The 13,488-nt window shown below is 39.8% G+C and overlaps 1 protein-coding gene across 4 annotated transcripts in view; it reads right to left on the bottom strand.

Annotated features, from left to right (window-relative positions):
• Nucleotides 1-1,825: 1,825 nt before the first annotated feature.
• The window catches only part of USP16 (ubiquitin specific peptidase 16), a 31,747-nt gene continuing 20,084 nt past the window's right edge, over nucleotides 1,826-13,488 (bottom strand). For all 4 annotated transcript variants that reach the window (XM_001160171.5, XM_009448905.4, XM_001159952.6 and 1 more), the window contains 6 exons: nucleotides 12,938-13,114; nucleotides 8,979-9,642; nucleotides 7,455-7,549; nucleotides 6,139-6,225; nucleotides 2,353-2,509; nucleotides 1,826-2,245 (listed from right to left, as the gene is read on the bottom strand). In XM_001160171.5, coding sequence (XP_001160171.1) covers nucleotides 2,124-2,245; nucleotides 2,353-2,509; nucleotides 6,139-6,225; nucleotides 7,455-7,549; nucleotides 8,979-9,642; nucleotides 12,938-13,114 — 1,302 coding nt within the window. In that variant the 3' untranslated portion in view covers nucleotides 1,826-2,123. The remainder of the gene's footprint in view (nucleotides 2,246-2,352; nucleotides 2,510-6,138; nucleotides 6,226-7,454; nucleotides 7,550-8,978; nucleotides 9,643-12,937; nucleotides 13,115-13,488) is intronic.

Genomic DNA, 13,488 nt, shown 5'->3' with positions numbered 1-13,488 from the left:
TTGTGTTCCTCTCAACCTTGTTAATCACATTAGCTGTGGGACTTAAGGCAAGTCACTTATGTAAGTAGAGGCCTATTACCCATGTATATCTGGCCTACTGCCTGTTTGTGTAAATAAGTTATTGGAACACAGCCATGCTCATACCATTACATATTGTCTGCAGTTGCTTTCTAACAAGGGAGTGGCAGAGTTAAGTATTTTTATTTTTGACAGAGACCAAATGGGCCTACAAAGCCTAAAATATTTACTATCTGGCCCTCTACAGGAAAGGTCTGCCAACACCTGGACTAGATTTCCAGAGTGTTTTTGTCACAGCTCTGGAATTCCTGACTCAAGGTGACTTGTTTCAATAGCAATTAATAATTTGTTGAATGGAAGACACTCTACTTAGCAAACTACAAAAAAAATGCTTATAACAGAAAATAGATAACCTGACATACAAAATTAAGTCAGTTTTCATAAAGCAGATTCTATTTTGTTAAAATCAGTAAGGAGTGTTGAAAAAGCCAAGAACATTATAAATCAATTATTATAAATAATTATACTGAATTTTATAGGACATGTGCTACTATATGTGTTGGTTATGTAAGGTCCTTAATACTGTTTGAAATTGTGTGTGTATGTATTTCTTGAGACAAGGTGTTGCTCTGTCACACAGGCTGGAGTGCAGTGGTAAAATCTCAGCTCACTGCAACCTCTGCTGATGGGCTCAGGCAATCCACCCACCTCCGCCTCCTGAAAAGCTGGGGACACAGGCACACATCACCACATTTGGCTAATTTTTAAGTTTTTTGTAGAGATAGGGTCTCACTATGTTACCCAGGCTGGTCTCAAACTCCTGGGCTCAACGTTTCCTATTGCCTTGACCTCCCAGAGTCCTGGGATTACAAGCATAAGCCACGGCGCCAGCCTGTTTTTAGTATTCTTTCCAAAAGATTTTAGAAGCAGTATGACTGACTGGGTCTTACATAAACTCAACAGGTGTTAGGAATGATACAACTCTCATTACTGCCACAGCAAGTTAAAAGTGTTCATTGTATGTCGAAGTCGTCATACCTTTCAGAGAAAAGTCAGAGAACCTTTCAAGAAGTTCAGAGACGCTTGGTGTCCCTAAGCTCTTTGTGTTGCATGTAACTCAAACAGTGGCTGACTTGGGACAGTTCACAGGCTTTCTCTGGTATGCTAGTATTAAGGGGTTTGGTACCCAATTATACTCATAGGAGTGAGACTGGTTTGTCTTAAATCTGTCCAAAATCAGTTGACCACTGGCACAGAGCAAATACAGAGTAAGGCCTTATATACCCTAGCTTATGCACACTATGGCATCAGAAGGATTATAAAGAAACATTGCTCCCATTTATATTCTGCTGTCAATATAGATGCTTATAAAATTAACACACTTGTATGGCCCAGCGCGGTGGCTCAAGCCTGTAATCCCAGCACTTTGGGAGGCCAAGGCAGGTGGATCACGAGGTCAGGAGATCGACACCATCCTGGCTAACATGGTGAAACCCCGTCTCTACTAAAAATACAAATAATTAGCTGGGCGTGGTGGCAGGCGCCTGTAGTCCCAGCTGCTCAGGAGGCTGAGACAGGAGAATGGCGTGAACCTGGGAGGCGGAGCTTGCAGTGAGCTGAGATTGCACCACTGCACTCCAGCCTGGGCGACAGAGCAAGACTCCGTCTCAAAAAAAAAAAAAAAAAAAAAAAAATTTAACACACTTGTAATGAAGCTTCATTAGCCAGTCTGATGAAACATTTTTTAAAGCGTTACCTAGTAGGGTAAGTCAATAGAAGTTAAAATCTTCCCAGTAATAAAACAAGATTTTAGGGTAAGTCAGTTTATTGATGTGTTGTGATCCATCACCCAGATATATTAAACACAAAGGACTTAAGTAATTCAGGATTTCCTTTCCAGAAACAAAGCAGGAATAAAAACCACTATGACAATATAAAACCTTTGTACATTTTTAGGTATTTTTCCCTTCAATATTTAAATAAACATGATTTCTTCTGGCATGTATTTAATGTTAAGTGAACATGATTTTAATTAGTCTTTTTTTATTATTTCAGCCATTATAAAAGCCATAAATGTGTTTCCAGAAAAAGTGCTTTTGATATTATTACAGTATTCTCTCATAAAATAGGAGGTACGCTTGTGAGTTTAGTACTTTAGTTGTAGGCACAGCTTGCACATGTGTGTCGCTGATGTGAAACCACTGCCCTTTTGATTCCATTTCAAAATCTGTCATGAGAAAATGAAAAATCAAACATAAATGGAAAGATTCAAGTTGATTACTTTTTGGTTTTGCCGTAATCTGCTGAGTGCCTGAATTTTCCAAGACATCTTACCTTGTGGAATATCACCGTGAAGAACAAGATTAGAGAGATGACTATTTGCGGTTCTTGCCTTGGCATAGGCAGTGTAATGCCCCGACCTCATAGTACCACTGTGTTCAACAACTCCATATAAGGAATAGAGTACCCTTGTATTTTCTTCTGCAACATTCTTTAAAAATGAGTAGAATCCAAAAGTTAGTTCTAGTTCCATTTACACAGATGTCATGGGCAAGACAAGTTTACACTATGCAAAGGGTCTTTAACCATTACTTTGAGAGTGCAGAAATCATTCATGAGTCCACTCTTTTCTCCATACCTCTTCTCAGCCTGAGACACTTCTGTTTTTATTATAAATTCACCATTGTTCCCTTGGTAGAAAAGCTGTAAGCCACAGGCCACTTGATGCAGTGACCTGGCTCAGATACCAAATAACTGAATTCAACTTGCCAGTTTCTTTAGGAGCCTGAGGATAATTCTTAACAACCCTAGCTATTAACAACTCTGAATACCCTGTTTAAAAAAAGGTAAGCCCTGAACAGGAAGAGAACAGTATTTTAGGTTGTGCCAAAAATTACCCCTTACATCTTTAAATGTCCCCAAGGGAGTTGGTGAGAAGCACATTCAACCTCTCAAGTGTTCACTTTCCCCACGAGAGAGTGCAGTCTGCTTATTCTTTCAGGACTCCATATGCCATAGGGCTAGCAACAGGAACAGGCATTCTCTGGGCCAGGAGCCACTTTTCAGACAACTATTTATGTTCTCATGTAAAAGTCCATAACAGGCATCACTGCCCTTCAGTAGTACTGTCTCTATACTCAGCTTCCCAATCTGTGCCTCCATATTCACTGAAGAACTTAGTACTTCTCTGTCCATCTATGATCCTCACAGGACTTTAAATGCCATTCCATTTTAGTCAACCACACCCAGGACTAGAGTCTGGGCTTGTCATCACTCAGAATTGTTCAACTTCATAAATTTTTTTTTGAGACAGGGTCTCACTCCGTCACCCAGGCTGGAGTGCAGTGGCATGATCTCAGCTCAATGCAACCTCTGCCTCCTGGGCTCAAGTGATCCTCCTGCCTCAGCCTCTGGAATAGCTGGGACTACAGGTGCACACCACCATGACCTGCTAAATTAATTTTATGTAAAGACGGGGTTTCAGCATGTTGCCCGGGCTGGTCTCAAACTCCTGAGCTGAAGGGTCATAAATCTTATTTTTAGTCTTAGTCCACAAGTCTTCTATTTATTCAACTCTCATCTCACCTATTCTGTACTCTTTAACCTAACAGGATCTCCAATGCTCATATTCTCCTCACCTATGAAGACTTTTGGCTTCATTCCTGATATGGTTTGGCTGTGTCCCTACCCAAATCTCATCTTGAGTTGTAGCTCCCACAATTCCCACGTCATGGGAGGGTACCCGTTGAGAGGTAACTGAATCATGGGAGCAGGTCTTTCCCATCCTTATTCTTGATAGTGAATAAGCCTCACAAGATCTGATGGTTTCTTAAGGGGGAGTTTCCCTCCACATGCTCTTGCTTTGCCTGCTGCCATCCATGTAAGATGTGACTTGCTCCTCCTTGCCTTCTGCCATGATTGTGAGGCCTCCCCAGGCATGTGGAACTGTAAGACCAATAAACCTCTTTCTTTTGTAAATTGCCCAGTCTTGCCCAGTATATCTTGTCCAGTATATCTTGTCCAGTATATCTTTATCAGCAGCATGGAAACTGACATAATATAATTCCCATATGCAGTCTAGACCATTGCTATTCAAAATGCGGTCCATGAACAGCCAGCATCAGCATCACCTGAGAGTTTACATTAAACATGCAGAATTTTTGATCCCATACTAGACCTACAGAATCAAAATTTGTAGGTCTGATTCCCACATACACATTAAAGTTTGGGAACTTCAATCACATGTATCACTTACAGATAATCTCCTCCATATCCAATTCATCACAAAACCTCACCCTGAATCCTATAATGTACCTGCCATGCCCCAAACTCAGACGGCCGCTACTGCTAAGAAACAAAAGTATAATAAATGATCATGTACTTTGTCATAGTCCTCAATGTGACCATAATCTTATCAATTGTCCTTAGCTGCCTCTTCCATTATGCCCATCACAGCAACTGGCCCAGACTTTTTTTTTTTTTTTGAGGGAGTTTCTTGCTCTGTCACCTAGGCAGGAGTGCAGTGACGCAATCTCGGCTCACTGCAGCTCTGCCTCCCGGGTTCCAGCAATTCTCCTGCCTCAGCCTCCCAAGTAGCTGGGATTACAGGCGCACACCACCATGCCTGGCTAATTTTTGTATTTTCAGTAGAGACAGGGTTTCACCATGCTGGCCAGGCTGGTCTCGAACTCCTCACCTCAAGTGATCCACCCGCCTCGGCCTCCCAAAGTGTTGGCATTACAGGCGTAAGCCACCACGCCCAGCCCCAAATTCTTCAACATGGAGATTCTTTGAGATCCTTTGTGGTGTCCTCACTTTCTACCCCTGCCTCTTCCACTCAGATACTTAGGAGGGTCCTGTCATTGGCCATCTCCTTTTTCTCTCTTCAGACTCTATACACAAGGGATCCCATCTTCTCATAGTTTAAACTACCACATATGTACTGATTTCTAAATCTCTGCCCTGGGCCCATCCTAACCTCTCTGCTATAGGTCTCAGATATGTATATCCAAATGTTTTCTAGACTAAGCACATTAATTTCTCAAAGGTATCTGACACTCAAATGTATCTAAAACTGAAGTCATTATCCTTTCTCAACCTGCTTTTCTCCCTATATATCCTATCTCAATTTACAGCACTCCCATCTGTCGTGCCAGGCCTCAGGAATCATCCTCAACCCTTTCTCTGCCACCCTCAGCATCCACTTATAAAAGGCCTCTGCCTCACCTTACAGTGCCAATCAATCATTAAGTCTGGTTAATTCTACCTCCTGAAATATTCCTTCTATCTCCCCATCTCCTGCCCAACTTTAAGCCCTCATCAACTACTGGCTGAATTAATACAACAGCCTCCAAACTCATTTCCCCACCTCTAGTCTTTCCGTCCTAAAATTCAGCCTCCATACATCAACAAGTAACCTACGTCATATGAAGATCTGACCATGCCACCCCAGTGCTTTAAACTCCTCAGGGCTCCCCACTGTATACCTAATGAAGTCCAAGTTCCTCACCATGAGAACCCTCCAAAACTTCATTCCTATCTCACTTCTCTGGCTTCATTTCTCAACTCTCCCTATACCTTGTACTGTAAACTCTAGAACTACATACGTTACCAGTCTCTGGCAATCACCATCCTATTTTACACTGCTGTTTTTACTCCTGCTGTTCCTTCTGCCTGCAAAACTCATTTCATCTTGATTCATCATACTCTTACTCCTTCTTTAAATATAGTTGAGGCATGGTTTACTTTACAAAGCCATTCCTGAACCACCAACATGCTGGGTTAAATGTATACCACTCCTGACCTATGTTCACCAGCCTTAACATTCAACCACATTAAACAGATTATTCATTAATAGATCTGCTCACCTTTAGTTTTATGCCCTCCGCTCACAAGACAATGTATGCCATAATAAAGGGGATTCCAAACGTTGAACTGAAATAACCCATTCTTCAAAATGATTCATCACTAATCTTCAAATTATAAAGGTACAATGATCAAAGACCCACTCTACTCAATAAGTGTTATCAACTTCATACTTAAGTGAGTTGCTACTGGAGCATTGGGTAAGCCATGATTTGACTTTAAAGGACTTTCCTGAAAAAGACCACTTTGACTTACCTTACATTTAAGGGTGCAAAAAGGAGCCAAATCTAAGATTTCCGGAAACTTTATGTGTTTGTTAACTTTGCGTAGGTTAAAACCAGCCTAAAAGAGAAGCATAACAGATTGACTTTTCTTGGAAAAGCAATACAGGTTAAGTAAACCGAAGTCCCCTCCGATGTCCAAAAGAATATCAACATTAAGTCCTAGTTCAATTTTCTTTGGAGACTCAATTCTTCCTGAACACTAACTGATTCCAAGTTGGTTTGCTTTTGCTAAGTACACACGTATCACACAAAAAACACACACCAACACATTAAGAAAGCTATTCCCAGCTGGACATGATGGCACATGCCTGTAATCTCAGCACTTTGGGAAGCTGAGGCAGGAGGATCACTTGAGCCCAGGAGTTCGAGACCAGCCTAGGCAACACTGTGAGACCCTGTCTCTACAAAAAAATTAAAAAATTAGCTGGACATGGTGGTAGCCACCTATAGTCCCAGCTATTATAGAGGCTGAGGTGGGAGGATCGCTTGAGACCGGGAGGTCAAACCTTCAGTGAGCCATGATCATGTCATTGCACACCAGCCTGGGTGACAGAACAAGACTGTTTCAAAAAGAAGAAAAAAAACTTTTCTTGTGAGAAAATTCTCAATGTTTCTGCTTCAGCCATCCAGAAATGCCAGATTAGACCACAGGTTCTGAGTGCTTAAAACTCAGCGATAGCATAATACTTTTCTGTGAAACACACGCTCTCAGCCTCATGCTCAAACCAAGCTTAGTGAATTGTTAATAAAGGCCCACCCAATTAGTCAAGCCCATACCAACCACAAGAGGAAAAACGTTCTGAAGATACTGAAAGTACTTTTGGAATTTGCAACACAGTTTAGAAGTTATACAGCTATAGCAAAAGTTTTCCAGAAAAGATGAGGTCACCAAAATGATGACAATCCAAGGCACCAATGTCTTTTTATCAAGGGTCCGTAAAAACAAGATGCCACACACAAAACAGAAAAAATCACTAATATTCCTAAGCATGAGATATATGTAACACACCAGTCTTTTTCTTTTTTTAACCTGAAATAAAAGATGCCAATCGTACTAAAAAGAGGGACATAAATGAGTTCTAGGAAATCTGAGGAGATTGTGCCTCCACCTTCACATGCGCCTCTGCCTAGCCCCTATGTTTTTCCCTTTCTGACTTCATTGACATTAGAGTTAAGAAACAACAGAAAACCAAAGAAACAAAGTAGTATGTTGAGACAGTAATGAAAAAAATAGGTAATAAAGTAGGTGTTACATATTTAAAACAAATTTTGGGTAACAAGGAGTACCTGCTGAAATCTCTTTAAATGAAGAGTAAGAACAGGAGGAGCAAGAGAAATTAGCATCTGCTTTTTGGCATTGGTGTAAACATGCTTCCTTTCACCTAAAGAAAAGAAGAAATTTTTAACAGGGAGAAAATCATTTTAGACCCCTAAAGCATTCAGATCTGCTATAAGCAAGGATCAGTAAACTTTTTCTATGAAGTACTAGATAACAAATATTGTACAATTTGTGGAGTAAGAGGCAAAATCAAAGATATTTTATAGGTATTTATATATGAGATTAAAATGTCCATAAATTCTTACTGATGAAATAAAAATACAGTAATAACTGAGAATGATTACAATCAGAGCAAAATTGAATTACTGTGGAGAGGCACAATATTTTGGTTAATGAGGTTGAAAGTTTAGTATATTCCATCACATCAAATCATTTGCAAATGCTCATCTATAAAAAATATTTTTTAGGCTGGGTGTGATGGTTCACGCCTGTAATCCCAGGACTTTGGGAGGCCTAGGCGGGCAAATCACTTGAGGTTAGGAGTTTGAGACCACCCTGGCCAACGTGGTGAAACCCTATCTCTACTAAAAATACAAAAATTAGCCAGGCGTGGTGGCGGGTGCCTGTAGTCCCAGCTACTTGGGAGGCTGAGGCAGGAGAATCTCTTGAACCCGGGAGGTGGAGATTGCAGTGAGCTGAAATTGGCCACTGCACTTTAGCCTGGGAGACAGGGCAGGACTCTGTCTCAAAAAAAAAAAAAAAAAAAATACACACACACATACACACACACGTATGGTCTCTGAGCTGATATATATACAGACAAAAAGTAAGCCTATTTTTGTATAGTCTCTGAGCTTATATATATATATATATATACACACACACATATATACACATACACACACATAGATACATACACACACACACACACACACAGGCTTACTTTTTGTCTCCATATGTAAATAAATAAAATTCTACTTAGAATTTTAAAATGTTTCAACAATTCTACTAAAAATCCTTAGGAATCCATGGCCCCTCCCCACATCCTATTTACCCAAACTCAAAAAAAAAAAGGCAGTGGGGAGATAAGGGAAATTGTCAGTATGATCCTTTCTCCCATTTGAGGAAGACTGTAAGAAAGCACTGTCTTCCCAGTGCTTTGCACTTGGCATGTCATCTTAGTTCACTGATAAATTCAAGTGTGGCATCCTGGGTGCAAAGGAGGTAAGGGTGGAAAAAAACAGCCATTATGTGTCAGGATGCTGTGGTGACTGCATTCCAAGGGGATAATTTACCCACAGGGAGAGATGTCAGGGAGAAAACTGTCCCATTTAACTGCTGCTGGGATGTCACAGTCTATTAGCCACTTCAATAAAGTCCTACTTCTTCCATCCTTCTATTAAAATATTTACACAGAAAAGGACACTTATTCATGCCATCCAAATCCTGATACAATTAGGAGTACTCTACCTATGTAGTGCAAAATGTGCCCCTGAATATTAATTTTACTTACAGTGAGAGCATTAAAATACCTTTTATATTTGCCTTTGGTCCATTACACTGTCTCCGTGTGCATACTTCACAAAGCAGTTTATTCGCATCTCGAAGTTTCTCATTACGGGTGAACTGATATAAACAATGTTGGATTGAACACTCATCAGTATTGAAAACTTCCCTGTTTGCAAGAGTACAGAAAGCAGTTTCTGGATCTTCATTTACAACCTCATACACCTTTGTTCCAGGAGTATGACTATCATTCAGAATCTCTATATTTATTTCATCAGGATGAAGAGCAGCATTCAAATTTAGGTTTTTGAAACCACTGGAAATGTCCACTTCTCCATTGCTCCCTTCCGTTAGGTAGGCACCATTTAAATTCCTAGTACAGTCAGTGGGAGAAGATGTTAAAACCTCCAGATCATTATCCATGTTGATATTTTTCATATCTACTTCCTCTGTGGATTTTTGATTGTCAGTTACACTTTCAGTCATTTTTGCTTGGCCATTCAAATCTTTCTGGTTGACACAATATTCTTTATGCATAACACCCTCTTGTGAAATATGGTTGGATTTAATATTTACTTCTCCTTGAAGTGACATTTCAGCTTCATATTCACTGTCTTCAGGATGGTCAATAGTACAAATATCATTTAAATGAAGAACTTTTCCTTGAATTTTTTGTTGTCTTCGTTGGTTCTGGGTAAAAAGTATACGGCATCAAAAAATAAAGAAAAAGAAAGAGCGGGAGAAAAGGAGGGAGAGAGATAGAGGAAGAAGGAGACAACACACACGTACTATATCCAGTTTTGCTGCTTGTCAATCAAAAATAATTTCCTAAGGAAGAGTTCACTCTCACAATCTGATCCGAAAAAGTTCCTTTGCTACCAAGGATCAAAAAAATTATGACAAAATTGGCTGGGCATGGCGGCTCACACCTGTAATCCTAGCACTGTGGAAGGCCAAAGCAAGAGGATCACAAGAGGATCACTTGAGAAGTTTGGGACATGCTTGGGCAACATACTGAGACCCCATCTCTAAAAAAAAAATAAAAATAAAAACTAGCTGGGCACGTTGGTGCCCACCTGTAGTCCCAGCTATTCAGCAGGTTGAGGTGGGAGGATCACTTGAGCCCAAAAGTTCAAGGTTACTGTGACGTATGATCATGCACACTATAGTCCAGCCTGGGTGGCAGAGCAAGACTCTGTCTCAAAAAATAAATTATGAAGAAAAGTTATTTAGGCCAGGTGCAGTGGCTCACACCTGTAATCCCAGCACTTTGGGAGGCCAAGGAGGGCATCTCACTTGAGGTGAGGAGTTTGAAACCAGCCTGGCCAGCATGGTGAAAACCCATCTCTACTAAAAATACAAAAATTAGCCAGGCGTGCCTGTAATGCACGCATGGGTGGTGCGCGCCTGTAATCCCAGCTACTCGGGAGGCTGAGGCAGGAAAATAGCTTGAACATGGAAGGTGGGGGTTGCAGTGAGCCGAGACCACACCACTGCACTCCAGCCTGGGCAAGAAAGTGACTCTGTTCCCAAAAAAAAGAAAGAAAAAGTTATTTAAATGAAATCAGGAATAAACCATCACCAACCATCAAAAAATCACCCTACTGTAGAAATAAAAATATGCAAGACATGGTCTCTGTGATAAGGGAAGTAATCCATGCAGAGTACTAAGACTGTTGGGGAGGGGGGAGGGGGGAGGGATAGCATTGGGAGATATACCTAATGCTAGATGACGAATTAGTGGGTGCAGCGCACCAGCATGGCACATGTATACATATGTAACTAACCTGCACAATGTGCACATGTACCCTAAAACTTAAAGTATAATAAAAAATAAAATAAAATAAAAATAAAAAAATAAAAAATAAAAAAAAATAAAATAAAATATAAAGAAAAAAAAAAAAAAGACTGTTAAACCCAGGCAGTCAAATGTTATACCACACGGTGGGTGTGACTCCACACTAACAGAAAGAAATGTATCCATATGAGTTACTGGGTCAAGGTTTCACTTAGAGAAAAAAACCAAACTGAAAGAAAACTCAAGGATGCACAAGTACAGGACTGCTTTGGTCAGAGGAATGGACAAAAGTATTCTGGGAAAAAAATGGCCTGAAGTTAGCAAAGAAGCAAGGTAGCCACACATACAGAAGAGAGTAAAGAACTTTTCCCTTTAAAATCACTCTTGCCACTTGCAACCTACTTCCGAATAGAGGAAAAGAAGGCATTTCATCAAGATTCCTGTTACTGAAATGCCTAAAAACCCAAAGGCATTTCTGGTTGTAACAGAAAGAACTGAAAGAACAGCCCCCGTGAGGCTACTCTGTAATACCAGAAGAATGAAGGGCAGCAAACAGGATGGGACCCAAACATTTTCTGATGTGTTTCCGTAAAAACAGAGGAACACATGAATAAAAAATGAGAAAAGAATATAAGCAAAAACTTCAAAGAACATGAAATGCAAATGGCTCTGAAACATAAAAATATGCTTAATCTAATTTATATTAAAATAAATGCAAAATAAAACTGCACTGAGATAATATTTTCCATCTAACATACCAATCAAAATCTGGAAGTTTGATAACACACAGCTGTCAAGGGTCAGGAGCAACCTTTGTGAAGGACAATTAGTATCAACCAAAACTACAAATGCAATCCCACTTCTCAAAATTTACCCTACAGATGACTTATGTATAGGGTTATTCACTAGAGCACTGACCATTATAGCAAAAGACTGAAACAACCTAAATCAATAGAGAAATGGTTAAATGAATTATGGCACATCCATAACACAGAATCATGCAACTGTTAAAAAAAAAGAAAGAAAGAATGGGCCAGGCACGGTGTCTCACATCTGTAATCCCAGCACTTTGGTAGGCTGAGGCGGGCAGATTATCTGAGGTCAGGAGTTAGAGACCAGCCTGACCAACATGGCGAAACCTGTCTTTACTAAAAATACAAAAGTTAGCCAGGCACGGTGGCACATGTCTGTAATCCCAGCTACTCGGGAGGCTGTGGCAGGAGAATCACTTGAACCTGGGAGGCAGAGGTTGCAGTGTGCCAAGATCTCGCCATTTGCCCTCCAGCCTGGGCGACAGAGTGAGACACCATCTCAGGAAAAAAAAAAAAAAAAAAAAAGAATGAAGAAGTTTTATATACTAAAATGGAAAGGACTCCAAGAATCTAAGTATAAACAAACAACACAGTCCAGAATGGTGTGAATGGTAAGAAAGGGGGAAAAAAACCAAGACTGCATATTTGTATTTGCTCATATTTTCCAAAAGAAACTCCAGAAGGATACATAAGAAAAAACAAAAATGTTTATCTTTGTCATAAAAGGAAAGTGGTGGTCGGCCGGGCGCGGTGGCTCATGCCTGTAATCCCAGCACTTTGGCAGGCTGAGGAGGGCGGATCACTTGAGGTCAGGAGTTTGAGACCAGCCTGGCCAACAATGGTGAAACCCTGTCTCTACTAAAAATATAAAAATTAGCTAGGCTTGATGGCATGCACCTGTAGTCCTGACTGCTCAGGAGGCTGAGGCACGAGAATTGCTTGAACCTAGGAGATGGAGGTTGCAGTGAGCAGAGATCGTGCCACTGCACTCTGGCCTGGGCGACTCAGCAAGACTCCATCTCAGGTTGGAAAAAAAAAAAACAGTGGTGGGAGGGGGACTTATTGTTTACCTTTATATATTTTTAAATTTGTGGGTGTCAATAATATTAACTTGAAAATTAAGTTAATTAAACTTACTACAAATACTTGTTACAAGCAATGCAGGATTTAAAAAAAAAGAAGCACGACGTTTTCTTCACATATACTCAAAGCAATTTCCCTGCAGAGAATACTAAATGAGCTAAATTCTGTAATTGTCAAATGAAAGTGCTGTATCTAAAATAACAGACATGTCTAACCAATGTCATTCAGACTACAAACTCAATAGTTCAAAATATAAAATTACAAGCATATGATTTTCCTCCTAATTACCCACCTTGGCTTGCTTTTTGGCTTGTTTCTTTGCTTTTTTCTGTAAGTGCTTACTTGTTCCAGAAGGAATATCACTTCTCTCTTTTATGTAACTGTCGTTATCTTTTTCTTCCTCGCTATCTTGATCTTCATCCTCCATTGTCTTTTTCAGATTTTTATCGTTTACACTTTTCTTACCACTCTTAAAATATAGATAACATAGGTCAAAAACAAAATTTTACAACTACCATTTGGTGAAAAAAAATCCACACTATGTAAATATTTTTCTACTTCTATTATATATTAGCTTTTTTTTCCACAATATTTGAAAATAGATGACACAAAATTCGTTTATCTCATATACTAGAAAGCAATCTTCACATAATGAGAAAACAAGCAAACCAACAAAACAGCAAAAGGCAACATCACATGTAAGTGTAATAGAAATATAACAAAATGTATTAGATACATGCTGTGTCACACTGTAAATACGTCCATTTCCAAATACATTTTCTAAGTGACTTATGTAAGTCACCACGGTGTATTCTTTTTTATTCTTTTCTTTCTTTGCATGCA

Source organism: Pan troglodytes, chromosome 22, assembly GCF_028858775.2.
Source record: "Pan troglodytes isolate AG18354 chromosome 22, NHGRI_mPanTro3-v2.0_pri, whole genome shotgun sequence".
Taxonomy (NCBI): Eukaryota; Metazoa; Chordata; class Mammalia; order Primates; family Hominidae; genus Pan; species Pan troglodytes.
Note: the sequence above shows the minus strand (reverse complement) of the source record. Positions and strands in the feature narration are given on the sequence as shown.